The 25,944-nt window shown below is 42.5% G+C and overlaps 1 protein-coding gene across 7 annotated transcripts; it reads right to left on the reverse strand.

Moving 5' to 3' along the window:
* Window positions 1-544: 544 nt before the first annotated feature.
* bdnf (brain-derived neurotrophic factor) lies at window positions 545-15,630 on the reverse strand. Of its 7 annotated transcripts, none has more exons than XM_022201143.2 (2): window positions 15,345-15,630; window positions 545-1,595 (listed from the first exon to the last, which is right to left on the reverse strand). In XM_022201143.2, exon 2 carries the CDS (start codon window positions 1,572-1,574, stop codon window positions 765-767), a length of 810 nt encoding a protein of 269 aa, XP_022056835.1. In that variant the 5' UTR covers window positions 1,575-1,595; window positions 15,345-15,630; the 3' UTR covers window positions 545-764. The 7 variants fall into 7 exon arrangements, with proteins under 7 accessions (XP_022056835.1, XP_022056796.1, XP_022056788.1 ...); XM_022201104.2 differs by lacking the exon at window positions 15,345-15,630 and adding an exon at window positions 14,614-15,081; XM_022201096.2 differs by lacking the exon at window positions 15,345-15,630 and adding an exon at window positions 14,380-14,561.
* Between the last annotated feature and the right edge of the window lie 10,314 nt (window positions 15,631-25,944).

Genomic DNA, 25,944 nt, shown 5'->3' on the forward strand with positions numbered 1-25,944 from the left:
ATTTTGTTTTTCAGTTGCCTATAGTCATTTTTATTTCTTCAAATATTTCAGTTTAATATTGCAAACAACTTCACAACATACAAAATGAATAATATTAACCCAGAAACATGTCAATGAATAAATTTTATATATATATATATATATATATATATATATATATATAGTTTTTTATATATATCTTGTCCTCTGGTGGGGATAAAAAAATAAACAGCAAAGCTTTGACAACAGCACCTTGACATAGTATGTAATTCCAACATTACCTTGAGAAGTTTAGAACAGTAAACAGATAAATTACTTGAGAGGAAATTGTTTTCTGCTGAATATGTAAACGGAATGTTTTTTTGGTCAGCATCATATCCTTTTTTGTAAGTGGAGAATTTCTTGATTCACAATTGAAGCAGCATGCAAGCTTTTGAAGATGGAACTGTCCTCTCTCATTCCTTGCCTGTGTTTTTTTTTCTTCCTTCATTTTCTAATTCTTGGCAACGTAAACAAATCACAATGTCTGGAGGAATGTGATATAGTAATTTAAACTGGGCGCAAATGACTGATCAGATTTTTTTTAATTGTTTACAAGGTCATGAATATGTTCAATAAATAGACTGTAGTATCACTTTTACTGTATAAACTTCATCTTTTTTACATGCAGTCCATAAAATTTTCATTTGACGGAATAATTTACCCTGTTATGTATATATACAAATAGATATTTTCTCTTTATTCTCTTTTTTAAACTCTTCAATAAAATCTATACATTTTATACACTATCTCCCTCTTTTAATGGTCAATGTGCATACACAGGAAGTGTCTATCCTTATAAACCGCCAGCCAATCTTCTTTTTGCTATCCATGGTAAGCGCTCGCACGTAGGACTGGGTTGTCCTGCATTGGGAATTATAATGCCGCTTGTCTATTCCTCTGCAGCCCTCCTTTGTGTACCCCATGGGGTTGCATTTGGTCTCATAAAAGTATTGCTTCAGTTGGCCATTGGGGACAGGGACCTTTTCCATGACGGTAACTGTCTGCCCAGACATGTCTATTGCCGTCTTTTTATCCACAGCTGTCACCCACTGGCTAATACTGTCACATACACTGAGCTCTCCGCGCCGCGAGGGATCGGAGTGTCGCCGCACCCTCATGGACATATTAGCAGCATCCAGATAGTTTTTGTATTCCTCCAGAAGAAAGAGCAACGGCGGCTCCAAAGGCACTTGGTTGCTGATCATCACCCGCGAGTCGTACAGGTCGACATCCTTGGTCTCCGAGGCGACCACAGACGACGGGCCCCCACCTCCCTGGCTCTTATCAGCCCCCTGTCCCAGCTGTGCCGCCTCGCCCTCCACCTCCAGCAGCTCCTCTATCACCTGCTCAAATGTGTCTGTGAGCGAGGGCAGCTCCCCACGCTGGCCTGGCCCGCCGCCACTCTGTGGAGTCCCGTGGCCTCGAGCGGCCGTCGCAGCAGCGCCCAAGTAGCCTTCCGTCCGATGGCCCCGCATGCCCGGGGCATCTCTCAGGGGCGCAGCTCTCATGCAACTGAAGTATGAAATAACCATAGTAAGGAACAGGATGGTCATCACTCTTCTAACCTGGTGGAACTGGAGAGAGAAGGAGAGAGACAGACAAAAAAAAAACAAGGATGGGGGGAGAGAGGACAGCACGGTTAGTCAAAGTGCATTTTCAACAAAGTTAGCCTATTCTTGACCCATAGTGCACCACGTGAGCCTCTCCTACTGTTTACACCTTCCACTTTTGTTTGTGAGCCAAAAAGAGAGCCAGTAGCTTTGGAATAATCACAACATGTTTTTTTTTATTAAACTGATATTTGCACTGTGTCATCAGTGTTGTCAAATTGTTTGCAAACTGTAATCATTCTGTTCCTATGTGAGGTCTGGCTTAGATTTCAATTTGTTGGCAGCACTGCATAAAAGCTGTGCTGAGCATCAGAGAAACTGCTTATTACAAAAGATAAGATTACACAAGTAGATGTCAAAATATCTTTAAAGGCTTGCTATTATTCATGAGCTCTAGCTTGTTTTTGTTTGTTTTGTTTTCTTGTTTGACTGGACAGTTTATTTCTAGCGTGAGCAGGGATGTGTAATTTTATAATGGTCAAAGCTGTCATTCAAGCCTGTTTGTCTGAACAACTGTCTTAAAGGCAACAGAAATGGTGGATTTTGATTTTCTTCATGTAGTAGTTCGATGAAAAGTCAGACTTTTTAAAAAATATATTAGCAATAAAACTGAGCGATTGGACATATTTTGGGTTCCCATCATGTCAGGGTCAACTGTGACTGGATTCGCCTGTGCGTTGACTTGAGGATATTTGGTTTCTTAGTTTGACAGCTTCACGTATTACCTTTCAACTAACAAAATCACCTGTATCGACACTTCTGGAAGCCTCAAACTGAACAGAACTAACTGACTGAGTGGCAGATGTTGTGTTTGTGTCAGCTCTGCCAAACAGTAGCGATGCATTTTCATTTATTTAAAAAAACTAACCAGTCCGTGCTGTAAGACAGGTCTGATACTAAACCTTCTAGTCATGAGCAGGAAACCGGGGATTTGTTAAGGGACACTGTTTGTTTTTTGGCAGGTGGACAGCGAGAGCACTGCAGGATGAATTAACAGGATGTCAAGAGGAAACTGTGTGACAGAAAGATGTGTCATCCTCCCCGCACGGCACCGATCTCCAGGCTCTGGAGAGCAACTCAGAAAAGACAAGCGAAGCAACGTGAGGGTTAAGAAACAGCCAACGGGGAGCCAGGTGTAGCCGAAACGCCGCACATACAACCTTAATCATCAAATTGCCTGAGCACATATGCATCCCTTACCTCTGAGAAGCTCTAAGATTCACAGCAAATCAATGAACTGGTGGACATCCGACGGATATAAAAGCAACCATAATGAAAAAAAGAATCTAGATCTTGCTTTCCACAGGGGCTCATTTAAAAATAGCCTGGCCGAGGCTTTGACTGCACTCTGCATGTCCCAACCTGACACGGGAAAACACGGCGAGCAAAAACACCCCTGCCTCCACTCAGAATGGACACAAGGACCTTTACAGTAGGGAGGAGCGAAACCCCACCTTAAAAGCATTTGTTTCATTCTTAATTGGTATCTGGGGCTGTGGCTGCAATTAACCGACACCACAGTGCCTGCCATAGAGATATCTCATCTAAAAATAGACGTGCTGGGAGTCTCTATTCAGAATATTACATCCTTCTTCTTAATGAGCCACTCATTCCCCGAGCTCAGTGACGTTTCTCCTCCAGAGTGTGAGTGTGTGTGTTAGAGGGAGGGCATGGGGAGGGGCTGGCTTGTATGTGTTTGCAGGGAGATGGGGGTATTTTTCCTCTCACCAACTAACACAACAATGAGGACAAAGCCGAGCATAAAGAGCTAATTATCACGTTTTCATTGAATATTAACGAAACAGAGATAAATCCCTTCCTGTCATGCAAAGCCGAGCTTATTACTCCTTCACTGCTGCTAAAGGTTTCAGTAACAGGAATGTTTTCTGCGATGCTTCCCAGCACCGGGAAAGCACGTAGGTTTACGGGATTGAGGCCAGTCACGAGCTTTATGTGTAGGAAGCATTTAGGCTGATATTATTATCAGCATTGCGCTCAAATGGTTCCACTTCCACATGAAGGAAATGAAGGCAGAGGGCTGATTACTGTTAGGCGTCAAACTTCATGCTGGAAATGGTGCAGACGAAGAGTGCTGCATCTTCCGTAACAGACCACAGGGGTAATATTGCAGTAGCAGGGGGTGGAGAGAGTGCCAGCGTCATTTCGCAGCATAACAACCACAGATGACGTCTCTTCCAGGTCTCCATAGGGGAGAGGATGGAGGGGAGGAGGTTGCTGGGGGTAATGCCACTCAACAGCGTGCAATTGCATGCCGTTCCCCCGGGTATCCTCACACCGGGAACAACAGATGATTTTATTTCTATCTCTGTGATTTCCTGTTTCCATCAGGACAATCAATATGGCTTATGCTCTCAATCAACATCCTGTTAAAATGCGATAAAGCCAATGAATCATTTAATTGCTGTGGGACTGGCGGAGAATCTCTGGCTTATATCTGCTAAGGGCTAAATGTGACAACTGATTGGTTTGCTCCTGTTTTATACATCCAGCGAAGGGAGATGTTATGTGGATTCCACAGTTAATAAAAAAGTGGCTGGAGTGTTAACATAATGAATAATAAAGCAAAGAGAGGAGCTGCAATTAGAGGCTTTTTTGGAGACAATTTGTTTGGTTAAAGTGCAGTTCCTTCCACCCAGATTGTCTAAGATGCAGATTTTATAAATGAAATCCAGGCAGAAAGACTCAAGTTTCATCTAATGCATGACCATCTAAACATGACACGCTGAGCTAATAACTTGGAGTGCCGGGGAGATAAAGCCCGCAATAACTGCTGCTCAAACATGCCTTTATTCATGACAACACACCTAGAGCATGAAACACCCCGAACAATAGGAGCAGGTGAGTGTGTGGACTCTGTCTACTGTTTGGCTTTGACGTGTCTAGATGACCACCTGTTCATCTGCTTTGAGAGCGCGGCTGTATGGCAGGGATATGTAACTTACCCTCGCATTTATTCTTTGTGCCAGGTGGGGATTAAAGTGATAAATGCCTCCTCTGACAGATGCTGAAAAGTTGCTCTAAAGCATGAAAGGACTAGCATGGCCAGTATTATTACACATTCAGTTCCCCGGCCTCCCTGCACATGTCAGCACACTTTATGGCTTCATCTTAAAGCCGGCAGCATGCATTATGTCTTATAAGCCAAGGTAGCATGAACACCCGACAGCAGAGATGAAAAAGTGAAGCGTGCCCGCTACATTTAAACAGAAATGTGTGACCTATAACAGCATTTCTTCTCTGCCTTCTACTGCTTCTCCCTTGTGGGCATCCGTCTTTGTTCAGTTCCTGAAGAACTGTGTCGGCCGGAGCTATTTACCTAGCAACATGTTTTGTCACGTTTAGCATGTATAGCGCACAATGCCAAATGTTCAACGTGGAGGGGGGAGGAAGAAAAAGACAAGCAAATAATATCAAAATGTCTACACAAGGACCCCTTAGTGTGCCACAATGCAGCAGTTAAAAAAAAGGCATTTAGACCTAATTGAGTTGTCTGCAGTAATGGCTGACACATGTGAGAGCTTGCTTCCTCGAGATCTGTTTTCAATCTGAGACAGCTTCAGAGCACATTCAGTAATAGATGAGCATCCCTCCAGATTATACCTGACCTCCAGGCCAACCCCAGCCAGCCACTGCCACAGAAAGCCCAGCATTCAAATACCTGCTGAGTGATTTATGCTACCCAAATGAGTGGCCACCTCCCTCCCACACCGCGTGCGGCAGTGGGCAACTTAAAGGATACAGCAGCAGCAGTATGGTGAAAAGTGGCTCATCTTTAAATGTGCAAAACTCCAGTTTATCACTGTTAATGCTCTTGGCTTCTTGGCGTAAAGAAATCCATAGTTCATTTTAACCCATGAATCACCAACTGTGAACCCTAACTACCGCCTGCAGACGCTGCAGTTCCCAACTTTACACACTAGATGGCACATGAGACCGTGAAATAAACAGAGCTCCTTTTCTTCCTGCACTGTCTTCCCCTCTGTAAAACACGATAGATAGATAGATAGATAGATAGATAGATAGATAGATAGATAGATAGATAGATAGATAGATAGATAGATAGATAGATAGATAGATAGATAGAAAAGATATAGGCATTGCCATTTTCCAAGGCGCACGACCACATTTTGTTGTGCGTAATTGCACTATATAGTCTATAAAGCTCACTTTTATGCTATTTTTCACAGCTCTGACCAAAAAAATGTGGCTCTAATTTGCATTTTTTGGAAACTACACCATTAATTCATCATTAAACCATCTTCCAACCGGCCCTTATGCGCTCCTATGATGACTGCAAACGACATTTTCACATGAAACTGTCACAAATGAGCCAGTTTTCCACCACTCTATAAACCGGGCTTACTTTTAATCCGTGTTTATTTCTGAGAACGTCTCCAGCACGAGCACACTGCACCGAGAAGCAGACCCAACAGTGTATGTTGGCCGACGTAGCTGGGCGTTTAGGTCTCGGGTTTCCTATAAAGTCTTAATGAGTTCATCAAAGTTTTTTTCTTTCCCCTCCAAAACAACGCGACATTTAAAAAACACTGTCTGGAGTTGTGTTTGTTAGTTCGCAGAGGGGAATGTTAGACGAGCAAAATGCAGGTAAGAAGAAAAAACTCTAAAGGAATAAGAGTTCAGTGCGCGGTATGCGTGCGTAAAGTTGGCGCAAAAAGCCCCCGCACACCAAAAACAAACAAACAAAACCGCGTTTGTGAATTGTTTCCACTTTGGATAAATAACTACTAATAACCAAACTGTTCAGGGCTGCTCCAATATCGTTTTTTTTCTCGAGATTACATCTGCTGAGCCCCGTTGCTCTCCACTGGAAACCCAATCAACATAATAACTCCGTTTTTTATTAATGAACGAGAGGATAAGGTTACACATATCCCCTCTCGGGCTGCGGCGCTGTCTGTTCGCAGGATAACCGGACTTGATCGAGCTACTTTTAGACCCCCCCTCCCCTCTCTCTGCCTCTTACCCCCCCCCCCCCCCCCCCTCAGATTCACCCCCCTCTTCTCCAACACACACATATAGAAACACACACATACCAGCTGTCTTCTTCTCTCAAAAGCTGTATCAAAACAAAGCGAAAGTGACTTAAAACATCTTAAAACAAGCGGACACATACCTTTCACTGCCCAGTCGTAAAACAGACCATTCAACAGGACAGTAGTGTCATCTGGGATGTTTTGGACAACTCCCTGAGTAATTTACTTTAAGCGATATTTCCCCCTCTCTCTCTTTTTCTCTCCCTCTCTCTCTCTTTCTTGTGTGTACTCTCCCGAACAAGCTTCAGGATATCTCTTCAGCTTTGGAGCAAATAGATTAAATTATTGATGGTGGAAATTGCATGGCTGAGGTAATGCACTCCCATGGCTGCGCGGCTCCTTTGGAGATCGTCTGAAACTGAAGTTGTCGTATGCTGAAAAACGCCCGCCGCCGCAGCAGCACCAACCACCAAGCAGCCAGCAGCACCACGGGATGAGAGACCTCTGGAGCTGAAATGAGGAGCCTCTTTGCAACTACAGTAACTTTACTACACAATGACGCTGCAACATGTGACCCTGCCGCTGGCTGACTGACTGGTCGCCACCAAACTCCCTGTTTAAACAGCCCCGAGGCGGAACTATTAATGCGCTTTCAGTGTGCATTATGTGCTTTTTTGTTTGCCCGCATTACCGTGCAGACCTGCATCCACACCACAATGTCTGACAATATAAGGCTACAAAGCACACGTCGAGCCTCCTCTTCCGTATTTTGCTTAAAGAGGTGGCACATCTTTTTATTTTTTCCCCTCTCCTGAAGAAGGTTTTGCGTAACAGCACGTCTCCACCAAGTCGTGATACACTGCGTGCCATTTAGAGATGGCCTATTTGTGTAAAATTAGATATTCAGAGAATTATAAATAAGCATTTCTTGTGGAGGTCTGCAGATAGTGAGGAGAGTCGGTGGATTATGTGAAAAAAAGCTCAAGTATTTGAGGCTTAAATGTATATTTGTGAATGTTTCTCGCCATTTTATCCCTCTTTGATCCAGCAGAAGAAGCTTCTCACAGTTTTCTTATCTAATGTGCACATAATGTGTCACATTTGAGTCATTCTATTATATAGGTTACAGCTCCAGCCCCAGAATATGAGCGTGGAATTTTGCTTGACAAAAATGTGAACTTACTAACAACAATTCTGCTTCTCCTCGCTTTTTTAAAAGTGAGCCATCTCCACAACAGATGGATGACTCCCCTGCAAATGCTCTGCAGTGTAGTAACCAGCTTTCACAGGTTATTATTACCAAATGTCAGCTAAACAAACCTGTTTAAATGATATACACAGAGCCTCCTCAGACAATGAAATTGCCTTTTTTCTCCTCCTTGTTACTCTGTTTCTCCTCATCTGGAACTAAATGGGAACAATTTGTTCCCTTTGTAATGCAGAATCCAAATACAGATGTCGGAGGAGGCATAACCTTTCAATGGGTGATGAACGCTTTGGAAATTCCACCTCTGATGAACACAGGAGTGAGCATAATGGAGGAATAGCAGCTCATTATCCTTGTGACTTGGCCCCGGTCCAGTGCAAAGATTTATTGTGATGTGTTTGCTATATTGCCATCATGATTCTTCCCTGCACGAGCTTATGAGCTGGAGAGCTCTTGTTTGGCATGTAGCAGTATGGGAGTGGATGCTCACACCTGCTTAATGAGTCACTCCCACCTCCAACACACCCGGGGACATGCCAAGATAGATATAGCCCTCCCTGAAGGCTCACAGGAGGTGAGGGCAAACTCTGGATGACAAAGAGTTGCATCAGCAATCACTGAGCGACATGACTCCAAAGAGGATGAAAAAAATGCACACTGCACAAGGGGGCTGTTCCAAACAAGTAATTCATAAATAAATCACTTGGCATCTCATTAGAAGAGCAAAAACAACAACATGGTCTCTCTCATTTCTGCAAATACAGCACAACTGAAGGTGGTGTATCAAGAGAAGTCTTTTGGCTTGCATGCGTCTGAGCCTGGAAAGGCTGGATTTCTGAATGAAGTTGTTAAAATGTCTAATAGGTGTGAGGAAAAGGGGAGTCGTGAGAATCTTTTTGACTCATCCAGTCGAGGATCACACAGAAGAATGACAGCTTTGGCCTGTGGCAAGGCAGCCAGGAGTCATTCTGAAAACTGCTATTTCATTGGAACTGAGGTGTAAGATTTCTTGAGGTTTAAGATTTCCCAACATCGATGACTTTGGATGAAGTCTTGTGTCAAATTGCTCCTGGTTTTAATGGCCCCATCCATGGTTAAACACATGGAATTTGCAGTAACAGTTGGGTAACTCTCTCCTCACATCTTTTCCCCGCTCACAACCTCTTTTTTTGTGCCGTTTGTGCAGCAGAAAGCAGAAACAACCACACTGAGCTGACAACACGACACACTTGTATAACCTTTCAAGCTTCTCTTGCCAAATGCAGCACGATGCTGACAGGTCCGCACTGCTGAAAAGCTTCACTTAACAAGTAGAATTATGCTTCCTTGTGCGAGAGGAGAAACCGTGTAACACGGACGAAATGACATTTTGTGAAATGTCATTTTCGCTGGGGATAAAGGAAGGCGATGAGGGTATTTTGATCAAAGTGAAATTGCATTCCTGCTCGAGGAGCAAACACGTCAACTGAGAAAACATTTTGTATGAGGCTGGCTGACGTCAAAGGAGTCGAGAGTGAGCTGGAGGAAACAGTTGAGAAAACTCCAAAGTGGCAAACACGTAAACTCAGCCTTTTATAGTCGGATGCAGGAGCGAAGAGGGTTAATGTCATCCCTCCTGTGATGACAATAACCTTTAATGCAATCATCAGGCACACACAGCAGACTAGTCCTCTAAGCCTCATGCTCTCCTCCTTCCACATCCTCATACAGCTGATACTGACTGCAAATCACTCCATAGCCTGTTAAGTCTCCGTCTGTCTGTCTGCCTCTCCTCTTGGCTTCTGTCCCCATCAATAACGTTTGCATGCCTCCCTGCTGGATAGAATCACACTAATCAAGCCACAGAATTACTTGGAAACGCTGAAATGTTTGTTGAGAGCTGAAAAAGCAGCATTTTTTGCCTTGAATATGCCTCGTGTTTGGTTTGATATGGCACATGCTGCCTCCAAATGCAACCACAGGTACATTTTTATGAACATTTTTCAAAATAAAAGACACAAATTAGATAAGTTAAGTATCCAAACCTGACTCACAGTGAATCTATGTGGCAAACTGAAGCTCTGTGGCTTCTGGAAGTTGCTGCTTGAATCCAGAGATGTGCTGCATGCTGAGAGACACACGTGAATGTTTTCTTTTTTTTTTTTGCCGGGATGATCGAACATTTCCTCTCACACACAGACACACACTCTGCATCCTCCTGATCCTGCAGTGGTCCGACATACAAAGCGTCTTTACAGCAAGAATAGCCATCCACAATGTATTAATAACTTATCGTGGGCTTCATCATCACTGTATAAAGAAATATTTAAAAAACAAAACAAGAAAAAAATAGAGAAACCAACCATATCACGTCACTGAATGACGAATAACTGATAATTAAAGGTTCGGAAGAAGGTTCAGTGCTTCGCCTCCTTGCCAGAACTTGTTTAAACAAGCCTGTTAATTGGATGAAGGTGTTGGTGATGAAGATGATGGTGTGGTGACTAAAGCAGGAGCAGCAGCAGCAGCGACGGCGGTGGCGGCGGCGGGCGATGTAGCCTACATTTCCATAATGATTAAGATGATTAATTTTCGCTCTAAATATATCGTGACGTCCGACGAGCCGTGAGCCGAGATTTCCGCCACGTATAGCCCCCCCCAATTTCCCCGAAAAATAATCAATAACCTCCTATTTATAATTTCTATTAGACATTGCAGCTTTGGGGAGGTGATGGGCGGCAAGTTTCATGAATGAAAACGTGGGCGAGCACAAAGGTGGATTTTTTTCAGGGGTGGAGTGGAGAGGAAGGGGGGGAGATGAAAATGAATTTTGAAATCATTTAAGCCAACAAAAATGAATGAATTGATGCCAAAATAATAACAAAAAGACAAAAAAGACGCAGCACAGAGGCCAACATTTACATTAAAAGGCGAGAAAAGTCGAATCTAGCTCGTTTTTTTGTCGTGCGTAATGCGTAATTGTTATGAACATTTCGTTAAATTAAAAGGCCAAAGCGATAGAATTTCATCCGTTGTTTTTTTTTTTTTTTTTTGCAATGAAACCTACCATCAGGTTTGTTATTGACGCCCACCTCAACTCTGCAGAGCTGAGAGTGCAGAGAGAGAGAGAGAGAGAGAGAGGGAGAGAGAGAGGGGAGATTCTCGGTAAAGATAACACACGCGGAGACGCACGCACACAGGCGCAGGCGCACGCAGGCGCACGCCCGCACACAAGCACACGCAGCCCCATTTATGGACTGATCCGCTGACGTACATTGCAGAAAAGTGCTATAAAAAAACCTTCATACATACAAAGTGTGTCGTGCCACCCCACAGACCCCTCCTAACCCGCCTCCGCTCATCCCTCCTCCTCCACCCAACACGCCCACGCCCACACCATAATCCCACGTCTCAGTAGAAGGGGAAAAAATAATTAAAATATTTTTAAAATGCTGCTACATGGCCGGGAAATAGGCATTCCGCAAAGCAAATATTAGATTTATCCACAAATATACATCGGAAAGACACCACGCTGCAATAAGGCCACATATTTCTTTCACATTTTTATTTCCTGTGATCTTATATCAACTAAAAGCTTCACCGTTTCGTTACATAAATTGCTCATAATTTGCGCACATCCACGGCTTTGTGGTATCGAAGCTCGGTTATTAGAGTTGCGACGCAGGCGTTTATTAAAGCAGCGTTTTCTTTTCTTTTCTTTTTTAAATGAATGTCGGGCAGCCTAACAAGTAATATGATCTATTTTGGTTTCAGTGTCTCATGAAATGAGGAGTAATAGGCTATAATATGCAGAAAGCGATCTGCGCACATTACACCACTGGGTCAAAATTACCGAAAACGCCAGCGGAAAAGTCCCATCATTCAAATGCAATTACATGAATTTACTGGATGCGTTCATATCCAAGTATTTTTTCGAAGGCTGCATGTGGAGGGTTTGATTAAAACGGGACTGCCAGTGGGCGCTGGAGGGGGCTTTTCTCTTGCACTTGCTGCTTTTTGTTTGTTTGTTTGTTTTGTTGTATTTTTTTCCATACAATGGCTTCGTCTTGGATCAGAAATCTTAAATCTTTGACCAAAGAAGACGAGAAAGAGGGAGAGGGAAAGAGGGAGGTGAGAGAGAGCGAGAGAGTAGGGGGAAATAGACAATATCCACCGCTTCTGCATCGGTGCGAGACGATTTTTTTTCTTTTCTCTTTTTTTAAGGCTACAAGTCCTTCAGGAGAGCAGAGAAATGAAATCCCAAGCAGCTTTTTTTGTGCGATGATCATCTAAATCTAATAGGCGAGATGAGGGATTTTACGCGTGCCTTCATTTCCAATATATGTAAAAAAGAAAAAAAAAAGAAAAAAAGAAGCAAGACAGGAAGAAAACGCTGCTTCCCCGAACAATTGCATATCAAGCCATCTTATCCTCTCTCCATCACATTCAGCCATAACATCTGTCAGTGGATGGACTTTGACCACGCCCATCTTTATTGTAATTTTTCTTTTTTTAAAACATGGGAATAATGTCACAATTTGTGTACTGTAAAAAAAAAAACGCGGAGCCTCGCTTTGGCACAAAATTACGCGCGTCAAAGCGATTAAAGAATTAATTCATTCTTTTAAAAAAACATATCATTTTATCATTCGTTGGCATGAGCCTGCGTCTGACAGGTCGACATGGAGCCGTGTGCGGACAAAAGAAGGGGGGTAGGGTAGCAGGTGAAGTGAAAAGCACCTTATGAATGAAACCGTGGAGCGGTCGTAGTAAAAACACAAGTGATTTGATGGCGATGACGGGAGGAGGAGGAGGTTGAGGGGGCCGATGGAGGGGAGGGGAGCCGGGGGGGTAAAGAGTAGGGCTATTTTTGGTCGATAACAAAATCCGGAGGGTTTGACATCAAGACAAAACATGAATGCAGCAGACCAAACAGAAAAAATACGCACAGATGGATAGATAGATAGATAGATAGATAGATAGATAGATAGATAGATAGATAGATAGATAGATAGACTGTTTCATGATATGCACCAGCATCACTCCACTTCGTGCTGGAAGGATCACTGCAGCGTCTTAAGTCCCATATTGGGAGCATGATTAGGCACAACGCAACGATTACGCAAATTATGTTGCAGCAGCCAGTGTTCGGAAACTCCACAAAAGAAAACGCTTCAATAAAAACCTCCGCTTTAAAGGTAAAAGCACGAAAACGAGTCCCAATTTGAACGTTTCACGTGACTCCAAGCCTATGTGAATGTGCAACGCACCAGTAATTTATAAATGTAACTTCATTTTCAGAGAGAGAGAGAGGAGGGAAAAAACGGTGCCGGTCACCTGGATCGGATTTTTATCTCGGTCACTGATGTCCACAATTACCAAACTGCCAAAGCGAAAGGGGCTGCATGCTGTAGTTTTTTAAAAGCCGAAGTTCATTTGAGAGAAAAAAAGCCAGAAGAAGCCCGTAAAGACGACAGGAATAAAAAAGGTTTGACATGAAAACAATGGATTGTGCTCTTACCTTTACAAGGGCTGACAACCACTATGTGCGTGGTTAGATCTCCGCGACCAAGACTTGCATGTCCCAAAGTTTAACGCAGTGTGGGGGGCTTATAGGTACCGAGAATGTGGTGTGCAAAACAACCAGACGCCCTAACATTTCAACTTTCACAGTGCTCCCTACAAAAACACATTTCTCTTTTAAAAGCACAAGCTCGTTTTAAATGGCAAGCGCTCCTTTTGCTTTGCTTTTCTCCCCTTTTTATGAAATATTTGCTCTGTATAATCCCGTTTATTTTCCGTTAACAGACCACAGGCTCCTTCAGAATAAGCTTACCAAAAGTTGGAAAAACAGTCCCAGGTTTTGGCAAAGGGGGGCTGGGAAAAGAGAGAGAAAGAGAGTTGGCGTCCACTCGGCGTTTTAGTCCATGCACGACTCCGGTGCCTCTGTCCAACGTGCTGAAAGCATAACACAGCCAGGGTAACTAAGAGGGGGCCAAGAAAATATCTATATACTTTTGTTTGAGTGCCCACTTTAAACTGCTTTTTCCCCCCTACTCTGCTGCTGCTGCTTCCCCGCGTCTTGTCACGTGTATTTTCCCACCCCTTGCCAAACCAAGTCCTGTTAATATTTGATCACATATTGGTCGGACATTTCCTTCCAGATAGCAGCATCTATATCACAAACGCCGGTATCAGTTCACTGTATGGTCGCCCTTAACAGACAAAAAACAAAAAAACGGCTACACTCTCACGCCAGATTACAACCGCTGATACTGAAGAAGCCCTATTGTTCTCCATGTCATGCTTATGACAAGTGTCACAGCTAAGTGGCACATGTTGCTTATGTCTCTTATTTTATTATTTTCTTCTAGTTTGAAAGAAAACATGAGCACCGCACTCTCTCTCAAAAAAGGAACATCCATACATGCATAAAATATAAAGCCCTCCACTGGCAGCACACACAGCACCTCTCCAACACAGCAGCCTATAGCCTACATCACATCCACAGCACAATGCGCGCAGACACAATGTAATATTTCCTTACCCCTCTCACTGTACCGGCATATCCTGAGCGGAGAAATGCCACACAGTCTTTTTTCACACAAGCTTTGTCAACATCAGCCTCATCAGACATGGGTCTCGATACTGAGTTTCTCAAGTAGCCACTGAGTCCAACCCTTCTCCAAGCAATGCGTTGCCAAGACCAAACAGCAAGCACGACTATTTAACTGGTAATCATCCCCCTTTCTATTGCTGTGTGTATTCCATTGCTACTTACCATTTTCCCCCTACGCTGTCCTGGAGATAGAAGTGTCTTAATATCCACTCACTCCAACAGATGCTGGTAGGTAATGTGTCTTGTTTGAAGTCATCATATGAGAACTTCTGCTGTGCTCAGTAGATCGCCCACCACTTCGCTGACTTATGAATCTAATAACCCTTTGCAATATCGGCGTGCTTAAACTCTCTTAGGCAACACCTTAGTGGCTCTACAGTAAAAGACAAATATCAACAAGCCGGGCTTGTCAGAAAAAGCTTGTACAGATATACGTAACACCCTCGCCCGGACAACGCCATTAGGGGTCTTACGTGATTGAAATAAGCGACGGCGGCACAAGTTTATGGGGGGGAAACTAGTTCCTGACTGATCGCCCGTTCACCGCCTCAGATCTTTAAAATCCGCATCGAGGAACAGTGACAGAACCATAAAACTTCTGAGACACATCCATATTCACGTGTTTGTGTTATACACCGTTAACTCCCTCTTTGGCGAAGGGCCATAGGCCTATTACGCATTACGCACAACTGGTCATTTAGATGCTTTCGAGCGATGGTCGCTATTTTAACAAAGAAAGAAAGCAACAGAAAAAACATTTATAGCGCCCCTCTGTCTGCCTGTCAAGTTCTTGAGGAACTTGTTGCTGCTCAAAAAGAAAGCCCCCTCTCCGCTTTTTCTTTTCTTTTCTTTCTCATCTGGACCACACACTCTCTTATAGCACGTATACTTACATCGCCAAATTCAGCTGAAGTGATGCGGTTTTTTTTTTTTTTTTTAAATTTGTTAGGCTTTTTATGGTCGCACTGATAGAATAGGAATCAAAAAAGGGAAAAAAAGTTAAATCCACGTCCTTCCATAAGCGTAATGACACCGAGAGGAGCGAGCACAAGTCAGGTATGGTACTTTTTCTCGATCAGGAATATGTGGAAGTTCAAAGGCGAAATCTGTTTTCAGTAAAATTCCATCAGTTGCACTGCCAACACTCAGCCATCTGATTGTTATGCAGTGACGAAGCGCTGTGCTTGCAAGTGGAGCCCCAAATGTACTAAGTAACATGAGTAATAGGTGATATTTGCCTGACTCTTTGCCAGCATCCCAAACTTTCTCGAGTGTGCGTGTAAGGAAAGTGTCATTCTTGTGGTATAAATTACTTTTTTGTCATAGTTTATGGAAATCACGCCGCATGGGTGGCGCGTTATTGGAACCCGGAGGCGTGCGTCCGCAAAAAAAAAGAGAAAAAAGAGAGAGAGACAATAGCACCAATCTGACAAATCCTTGGAGCTCTTTGGCAAAACAAATAAACAAACAAACACAAAAAAGATGTTCATCAAAGTGTTTTAGGTAACTGGATGTCTATTCAAGATGTGCTGCTCTGGTACGCAGTTTGCCTTCTTGTGAATCATGGATTTTAAAGGGGCATCACTGTCCACTTTGTCACTCTACATGTTGTCAGAAGATGCACTGATTTGAATAGTGAGGCTGCAGTTTGTGGAGAAAACATGCAGACTTCTCGTGCTGTCAGTGTCACTTGTGAATATTTTTGCCAAACTTCTGACACATTCAAAAGGCCTTTCAGGGCAAAAAATAGTCGATTCTAATCTGGTCTTGACTACAAATCCACTGTGTCAGCTTGCTTATTTAGACATTTTCTTTGCAGTTTATTTCAATACATTTCTACCTCAAAGACACAAGATGGCATAATCAGATAAACTTACCACCATTTTATTCTCCCCTCTTCTTTTTTTTTGGTAATTACAATGACTTTTTTGCCAAGAAGCATCTCTTTCTTGTACCATGCAGGCAACAAGTGCTGGACTTGAGAGTCACACATAGTTTATTATCCTTGAACTCAGTCCTTGTAGGCTTTTCACACAGGGGGCTACTCATTACAGGCTTCTAATAAAAGGCAGCAGCGACGTAAAGGAGAGAGGTAACACACATCAGCTCGAAGTGGATGAACAACTCCCCCCTCGCCTTCGGTCCTGATCAGGATGCATGTGTCCCCGTCACCTCTCGGGCTCCTACCATCATCCTACTCTCAGGCCTTTTTGCTTCTTGACGTGGTAACTTGACTTGCTCCTACTTGTGATGTTGTTAACACTTCCTCTGCTCCCACAGCTTTTTCGCAGACTCTGTTACTGACTCATGCTCGTCCCTTTTCCACTATCCATGCCCTCCTCCGCACTCTTCACCACAATATCTTATGGCTGAGTCCGAGGTCACAGATCAATCACTTCATCCCCTGGGCTGCATATGACTGCATGGCATTTCGCTCTACGGTCTGCCAAGATACTTCACCTCTTTTTGAGCTTACTCGCGCAACTTTTAAGTGTTTGAGTGGAAAACATTTTGGCAGAGGGAGCGTTATTAGCCCGCGCCATGGGGCAAACGTGGAGATAAATGTGCACAGATGAGTTGGTATAAATGCTGATATAAACTGGACGCAGTAAATAGATGTAGAATAGGAGAATAATAGTAGAAATAGTTGGCTTGTTACCACTTGTTGTTATTACTCTTCACTTCCAAAGCCACCAGCTGCCTATAAGATGCAATCTTTTCTCATTTAATCTGACCTTTCTTTAGGAACTGCCAACAAAATGCCTATGAAAGCCTGGAATGAATCCCGACTCCGACTCCTCAAATGACAACTGTACCCAAATTAATCACAAAGTATTGTTAAAGCCATTCCAACACTGCCGTCATCGTGCTTCCCTGTTTACATCTGCTAATCACATTTGGGCCCAGGCAAGTCTCAGGAATCATTACTAAAATGCAGAGTGCCAGCCTAAAATTTTGAGTCTATTAGCACTTTCCTCCCCCTCGCCATAATAACAACTATTAAGCGAGGATGGATCCAGTCGGGGCTGTGTGTATCATTACTCTGTCTTAATCTTTGTTCCATAAATATTGATAACAAGAGCCCCGCGTCATGTGTTACTAGTACCTGCTGTTAAAAATAGAAGGCCCGCTGATGGCAGGTTATCTCTTACTGTCAGATCCCAGTGCATCTCCCCCCTCTACCTCTTGTATCTACAGGAAGTTGAGCTCTGGGACAAAGAGCAGACAGAAAACAGCAAATGGTCCGATTACACACCAGTAAATCAAACTATCATGCTGCTCGTCTTTTCTATTTACCTTCTGTGCTCAAACGTGTTGTAGTTTGCGGGGAAAACAATATGGCCAATATGAAAAAAACACTGATTTATCCACATAACGGCGTAATTGATTCAGAAATAATGAAGCATAATTTCATAATGAAGGAGTCAAAATAGCTTAATACAGTCACCCTGTTGACAATGTGCTTCATGCTGTACATCTGTCATTCTGTAGTGCAGCTTCATAATATTTCTGTAGAGTGTGGAATTAATTATCAGGCTCGGTCGGTGACTCAGAGCTCAGGTCTTCGGAAAGTAATGCAGCCCGTAAATAATCGCCCTACTGCCACCATACTTCACACTGATGACGAGTGCTGCATTTGTGCTAATTTCGCCGTTCTATGTATAGTGTGACGGACAGTGTCGGGATGAATGATATTTGGGTTGCCCCGGTGGCTCAGCCAGGCTAAAATTGAACCCGATGTGCCGCTGTGGCATTGAGGGTTTCTGTATCATCCGTCTCCTCCTGAGCATCTCTTACCAGTTAAACACCAGGTGACTATGTAAACTCTGTCTTTACTGCCTGGAGGGGGAGAAATGTGGAGCTCTGGGTGTGACATATAAGTGCATTGATCTCCTAACTCTGACTAACCTCCGTCTGCTCGACAGCCTGGAGTGGAGGATGCTGCCTGCCTGCCATTATCTTTATGACTGCCTGGGTGAGATGGGTAATCTGGGCCTGCCGCTGGACTGAGAGGCTGCTTAACTACATCCGGCAACAAGGAGGGTAGGCACAACATTTTGGATTCACTAAGATATGTTAAACATCTCTCCTCTCTTGGTCAGCGGGAAAAAAAAACCAAAAAAACCCCACAGAAATATGGATTTGAACTTGTCTCCGATCAAATATGGCCCCAGGACTGTGACTTATTCATGTCTGAAATGAATGCAATGTATTTTAATTCTGCAGCTCTGTGAGTGGAGGCTGTGTGTGAGTGTTTGTGTAAAGCTTGAATGTGTACGGAGTGGTACGAATTTGAATAGATGTATTTGCATCTTGTTGCTTAGCCAAAGGCATTATTGGTTCCCAGTGGTAGTGACCTGAAATTTTGCATGCACGGCAACCCTGCACATGGTAGCCTCTTTATGATCCCCCGAAATATTGCACAGTAGAAGTACGAGGCACTGACCTTCAATGCAGCACATACATGTAACACACGTCGATGCAGATGTTCACATTTCATGATTGTCTCCCCTTCCCGGCTTTGTTTTTTCCTCCTTCTTCTGAGCTCTGCAAGGAGAAGAGAAACAACAAAACAAGCACGTTTGGATTCGGACACTGATTTGGTGGTTTTAGTCATTAATATTCAATCTGATTTGCGTGCAACCCTTTCCTTTAGGTAACCAGGAAGTCAGACATACTGGAATGTAGCAGAAAAAAATGACCGAAAGGACGACTGCGACAGTAAAATACCAGGCGTGTGGTTATTTTTATAGCTTGCAGATGTATAGAAGTCATTCTACAGCAATACTGCGTGCATACTCAGGAGGTAGGTGGTAGATTGGGAGCTCAGATATTCACTTTATGTGATTCTGTCAGACACGGCTGAGGTGGACTGAAGCTGTTGACCTTGTAATGGATTTCTGAACTGGACATGGAAAACCGCAAAAATCTTCTTTTACTTCGAAAAACAAGAAAGCCCAGTCTTTTTTTATTATTATTATTCCAGTGCACTGTGCCAGACTATTTAGGGAGTATTTAGGTACAACCACAATCCGTTGTAAATACCCTGCTGTAAAATCCAGTGTAAGCCAACTTAAAGTGTACAGTCAGTCAAGGTCAGGAACCATGTGAAACTCATATCAGCATTACTCGGGCTTTAAAACAAAACAGTTTTTTTTCAATGTTTTTATGTAAAAGCCCTATTCTGACCCCATACTAAAATGCCTATGTGATGAATATAATCTTTATCTGCTTAAGCACTTGTGGGCGCCCAGGAGTGGAAGGGGTCAAGAGTTTTAGCTCCGGTCGTCTGATATAAAAGACAGTGGCGGCAGCCTGCAGAGGAGGTGGAGGCTCGTGACTTGGAAGCTGGGAGTTCAAATCCCCGGATTGACTAACGAAAGCTGCGCAGGGCAGCAACACTGTGCTTCTGCCTCAAAAGCAACTGTCAAAGTGTTGATGAGGGAGAGTCGCTGCAGTCCCAAACTGTTCAGCCACCAGCACCATGGCAGCTTCGTCTTTCACCTTGTCTGGATAAATTAACAGATTTTAATCAAGTTGGGATTTAGATTCGAACGACAGCTGATAGTGAACCAATCAAATCAACAGCAGAGATACAAAATCACCGCGCCTCCTCACACTGCTGCTACAACTCCAGATTATTTAAGGTTTATGGTTCACTATTTTAATCTGAAGCAGCATTCTGTAGTTGCTCTGAAGTTTTTCTTACATCTGATGATTGTCATCAGCAGAGCGGACTCATTGTTATGTAATTAAAGATTTTGCCCATTTGAAGTTTTCTTAGCAGTTAAAGCTTGCTGATGAAGATGATGTGACATTAAAAGAAGCCCCAAAACAGTTACGAAAAGGACCTTGTGTTGAGATTGTTTCCCTAAGTGCCGGTCAAGAACGAACAATGAACCTCAAGTCACTGAGAAGAAAAATCATTAAAGGGCTCACAAAAAAGGTGAAATTGGAACATTTTTAATTAAATGACATGCAAATGCCATCTGGGAATGGAAGATTACTCGATATTACCGAAAGCACCAAAACAGCCCATACAAGAATCTTTTTATGAGATTACATCATCCATGAAATTTCAAAAAACGAACGGAAATAATCAAACTAACGTTCTTAGACCGGGGAGCTAAAAAGATTTTCATTTTGGTGATAGATGCTGATCAGATATGACAATTGAAAAGGGCGGACAAATGTGCTGTCCATAGAAATGACCAATTTCCAGTTTGGGACAGAACTGGACTGATAATTTTGCCAAGTAGATAGATTGACTGGAATTAACTTATTCTAGATATACTGGAATCAGCTATGTGGGATGATTTGTAACAAGAAATTACATTGGAGAAAAAACATATCTGTGAGTTAGCTTCAAGACAGTGTTGTTACAAGCCAATATGTGTTTAGTAATGTTATTAAGCTGAGCTTCTCTATTGTTAGTACATCAGTATAATATATTTGTATGCATAGAGAAACTGATTGAAACTTAGTTTTCTTGACCTAGCTGACAAAATAATCCCTCAATTCATAAAATCACAAATTGTCTTTTTCTTGCCAAGTGTATAAATGACAGGTTTGTGCTTTTATGAGGCCACAACTGTGGGACTTGGTGGAGTTTCTTTGGTCAAGTCAAGGTAGTGCAGATTAAACAAACCACTAAAAGTAAACCATATTAACGACTGAACTTTAGGCCTTTTTCTCACTGAAAGTCTGAACCAGCATTCATGTTTTTGTTACATTATGCACCTTTGATCAGGATAGTTTTAGTTTCACATTGGAGTTGCTGCATGAAAGAACTTCACCACAGACGTCCACTGTGCTATCATCACCCAGGTCTTCTATAGTTGGTTATACACCATTCTGGTCTGGCTATACTTGACTGTCTGGAAGCGCCTCATTATCAATCTGCATAAGGGATAAAAAACAGAATTCTTTGAATCAATCACAGTTGCATTGAGAGGACAAAGCCCAAGATACAGCAGTGGTGCCCCTTCAAATAGTGAAGGAGGAAATGTTTTAGTGAAACTTTTGGGCACAGAGAGGCAAGCACAGCCATTAAAAAATAAAATTCACAGAAAAAAATTGGTGTACATTTGCCTTTCTGCACGATTCAAGCCTTGGGCACTAACTTGCTAGCCCGGAGTTGGCTGTTGCTGTTTTTTCATTGGATTTTGAAAACATAAACACACAGATAGTAGATGGGAAGGAGAAAGCCACATGAAAAACACAGTCAATGGCATTCTTAAACCTGCAGTCTACATCCTGTGAACCAGACTAGCTATACTTGATGCTGATTGGTTTGCAGATAAGTGTCCAGATTGCTATTCAAGCCATCGTGAAAGGGAAATAAGACTTTTCTTATTGCTTACCAAGTTAAATCCATACCAAGACCATCTCTTTTCATCGGAACAAGTTTCGACTGATTGGTCTGGGAGAGTTTCACAACTGTAATTTTGGTTCCAATCAAAATGAGTTATCCAAAAGTCTGGACCAAACAAGTTAAGTAGCATTGGACATAACCAGGTGGGCTGTCTCCCTCTGTTTACAGTCGTTGTGCTACGCTAAGCTAACCACCTCTTATCCAACTCTGCGAATAAGCGTATAGACCCAAATGCTTCCCCATCCCCCCAAAGTCAGACAAGATTCCCCATTACAGTTGACAGACAGACAGTAGGCACAAAGTTTAAAATAAAGGTCTTGAAGGGAATAAAAGCTCTGCAGTAAATGGTGAGGGAATTGTTAAGGATAATACAAAGGAGTGGGATTTCTTGTGTATTTGTCTGCGAGGGATATCCCAGCCAAAGTTTCTCTATACATCAAAGCGCCGCCGCAAATAAAAGCACACTTGTCAGGGGCGAACAAACTGCCTCCTTTGTGCCTTCTACCAACCAAATTCAGGCGCACAAAGCCTTTGGATGTACAACACTGCAAAGAAGACATACTATTCAGATGACATGCTTTGCTCTCTTGTGGTTTGCTGTGTGCTTTTGTCTGCCCTGACCAGGACAGATATATAATATCACTGGATCAAAATCCTTTCAGTCCCTTTTACTCCCTGTTAAAGACTCCCGTTACACTCCCTCCCCCATACACTCCACTATTCTTTCTTTTCTTAAACAAAGTAAACTTGATGCAGCCAGATAACACTTTCAGCCCTCAGGCCTAATGCCCAAAAATGAGTCTCAGGTTCATTCAGTTTTTTTAGTGAAGGGCCTTGTACAAACTGTGGTCAGACAGACTGGACACGTTTCACCGTTGACAGGAAATCTTTGTCCGTTTTGGTTTTCTGTTTCTTTAAACATCTGTCGCCTGCACCTTTCACATTGCTGTGAAAATAATCACTTAGAAAGTTCTTCCGAGCCATTAAAAAAAAAGAGAAGAAAGTAGTCTTATCACCCGCGCACACTCCAACATGACTCATGACTACACACCTGAATCACAGCAAAACTGCTTTTCCTCGCTCTCATCGCCGTGTTGTTTTTGAGGTATGTATTAGTTCAAATCAAATTTAAAGGTATCTTGACAAGGTGTCATAATTTATTTTGAATGTGACTGAAAAAAAGCCTCAAAATTTACATTTAACAGCCTGTTCTAATTGACGTCGGCAGTAGCTGCACACCTGCAGGTGGGCAACTCTCAAAGGGGACACAGAATATATCAGAGGGATCTCCAGATGATTAAAAAGAGAAAAAAAATCTTTTTGGTTTTAAAAAAACATTTCATCTCCAACATTTTCATTTCAACATAGTGGTCAAAATCATTTTTAATCATTTGTAAATTTCAGTAGAGCATCAGAAGTGAATGGTGGCGTTAGGTTTAACTTTGTGATATAATATATATATATATATATACATATATATATATATATATATATATATATATATATATATATATATATATATATATATATATTTAACCACACATTTGCTGTTATTTTCAAGAATTCCAGTTTGAGGAAAAGCAGAAATGAAGCAAAGCAATCCCAATTTGACTATGTATGGAATGAGATGCTTAATGAACAAAATGCACGGATTCTTGGTTCTCCTTATAAAAAAAAAAAAAAAAACACCCAGGAAACATATGTCAGAAAACCACCTAATAATTGATTGGATGGAAATATTATAAATAATATATAATGGCCAGTACAAAAAGAGGAGGGGGCCTTTTTAATTGTGAGATGAACTTGTGTGTCGCTTTGAACCTAGGGAGTCTGATTTTACTGCAATTTAATGGTGCTATCTACTATTTTTGCTCATTTTCTTTAAATATATATATATTTGACAAAAGCGTCAAAGCACACCTGAGCTCACTAAGAGACACAATGGTGAGAACCAGTGCTTCACTCTGCCTTAAGAGATTTCAGCATGTTGAATAAAAAGAAATCTCTGAGTGAATGCAGTGACTCATCACCAGGGTCATTTGCCTTTCACTGCAAATGAGTGTGGGTGTCTGCCTAACTTGCAGTTATAAGCTAGATATTGTTTTTTAATCATCGGAGAGAGAGAAAAAGGGTGAGAAAGGGAGACCTTGTGTTTGTGTTTATGTGTACAGTATGCACGAAAGAGTGTAAGAAGCACAAGTGCGCGTGTGTCTGTGTGTGTGTGTACAGTAACACTGAGGGCCCCATTTGGAGTCTTTGAGATGGATTGTGCGCCCGGAGACACGCATGTTATTAATCAAACAGGCGCTTTGGCCTGGAAGTGCAGTTTCCTGTCTTTTGACAGAGAAGCCCTCTGTGTGTCAGCAGTGAAGCATGCCTCTCTTTCTCATGTATTTGAGGGGGGAACGCGCCAAAAGTGGGAGGAGATACGATAAGTGTGGCTGGTGGCGCATTCTGCCCGGTTGCCTAAAGTTCAAACACTTATTTTAGGGCTTGTTTTAAGTGAAAAATTTTCCATCTTTCCAAAGCAGGTGCATTTTTTGCAAAAGATTTTGAAATTAAAGGCGACGGTAGGCAGGAGAAAATCTAATTAACCTCTATCTGCAGAAATCCAGCCCACATACAGCTGAAATTATATCCATGGTAACACTTCATTTGAAAGGGTGTGCATAAGACTGGCATTACACTATCATGGAAACTCACATGAAAACTAATGTGATCGTGAATTAAACTTCATTGGTCTTTTGTGGCTATTGCAATAAAGTGTCATGTAATTGTAAATGTCACCTAAAGCTGTCAGATGCTTTCAGCTGTACCATGACACTGACTATCTAACATCGCTTTGTTCACAAAACAGCCATGAAGAGTGTCACAAAATGGAACAATGTGTGTTTAAACCTGTGGGTAATGTGGACATTAAGTTTCAACAAAAACGATGTTTAAAAAGTACGATATCACTTTATCTTCTGCATCCATTCATAAACCCACCAGCTACAACATTGCAACCACTGATACCTGATATGAAAACCTGGATCCTAGCGTTCATGTGGGTGCTACTTTGACACGTACCACCCATCTAAACATTGTTGCAGATCAAACACATCCACCATGGCAACAGAACTCCCTTACAGCAGCAGCCTCCACCAGCATGATGATGTACCACACCACACCGCAAATAATGTGCAAGGGACATGACCAAGATACCAAGGTGTTGACCAAGACTCAAAACTCAATATTCCAGTTGAGTATCTGTGGGATGCGCCGGATCAAGCCTGATCCACAGAGCTACCACCATACAACCCACAGAACCAATGCCAATGTCCCATCCCAGAGACACAAAGACAACCCCCATAGCCTAAAAGTACCGTGTGCATACCCTGATGGTCAAAGTTGGCACAATGTAATGGTAAAAAATGCTAATAAGAACAGCAACACCACTGCAGCATATCCGTCTTTATGTATACGATAGAGGAATCAAACTTTTTCATCCATCATCATCATTGTTATTACACCGTGTAATCTTCATTAGGATCGTAGGGGGAGTCTATCCCAGCTGCCTTAGGGTGAAGGCAGGGGACACCTTGGACAGGTCACCAGTCTATCACAGGGCTACATATACAGACAAACAATCACACTCACATTCACACCTACGGACAATTTAGAGATACTAATTAACCAGTTTTTGGACTGTGGGAGGAAGCCAGAGAACCCGGAGGAAACCCATGCATGTAGAGGGAGAACATGCAAACTCCATGCAGAAAGATCCCAGGAAAGCTGGGACACGAACTGGGGATCTTCCAATCTTCTAGCTGCAAGGCGAAAGTGCTAACCGCCGAGCCACGATGCAGCCCTCAAACTTTTTCACAGATGTTTTAAATAAATTGTCATCAATTTTGTCAATATGCAGCTATTTCAGATTAGTTTAAAAAGCTGACACTGACTGGGATTACTAGCAGCACCAGAAGCTGAGCTAACCAACATTTACTATCCAGTAAGATACTTTGCTAGTTAACATGGTTAAGCCTTTAAAAGGAAGTCAATTGCTAACAAATTCAACAAGAACTGCTAACAAATTTTAACTCAATCTGCTACAGCATGGTTGTATGTCTCTACCAACC

The sequence above is a fragment of the Acanthochromis polyacanthus genome, chromosome 2, assembly GCF_021347895.1.
Source record: "Acanthochromis polyacanthus isolate Apoly-LR-REF ecotype Palm Island chromosome 2, KAUST_Apoly_ChrSc, whole genome shotgun sequence".
Taxonomy (NCBI): domain Eukaryota; kingdom Metazoa; phylum Chordata; class Actinopteri; family Pomacentridae; genus Acanthochromis; species Acanthochromis polyacanthus.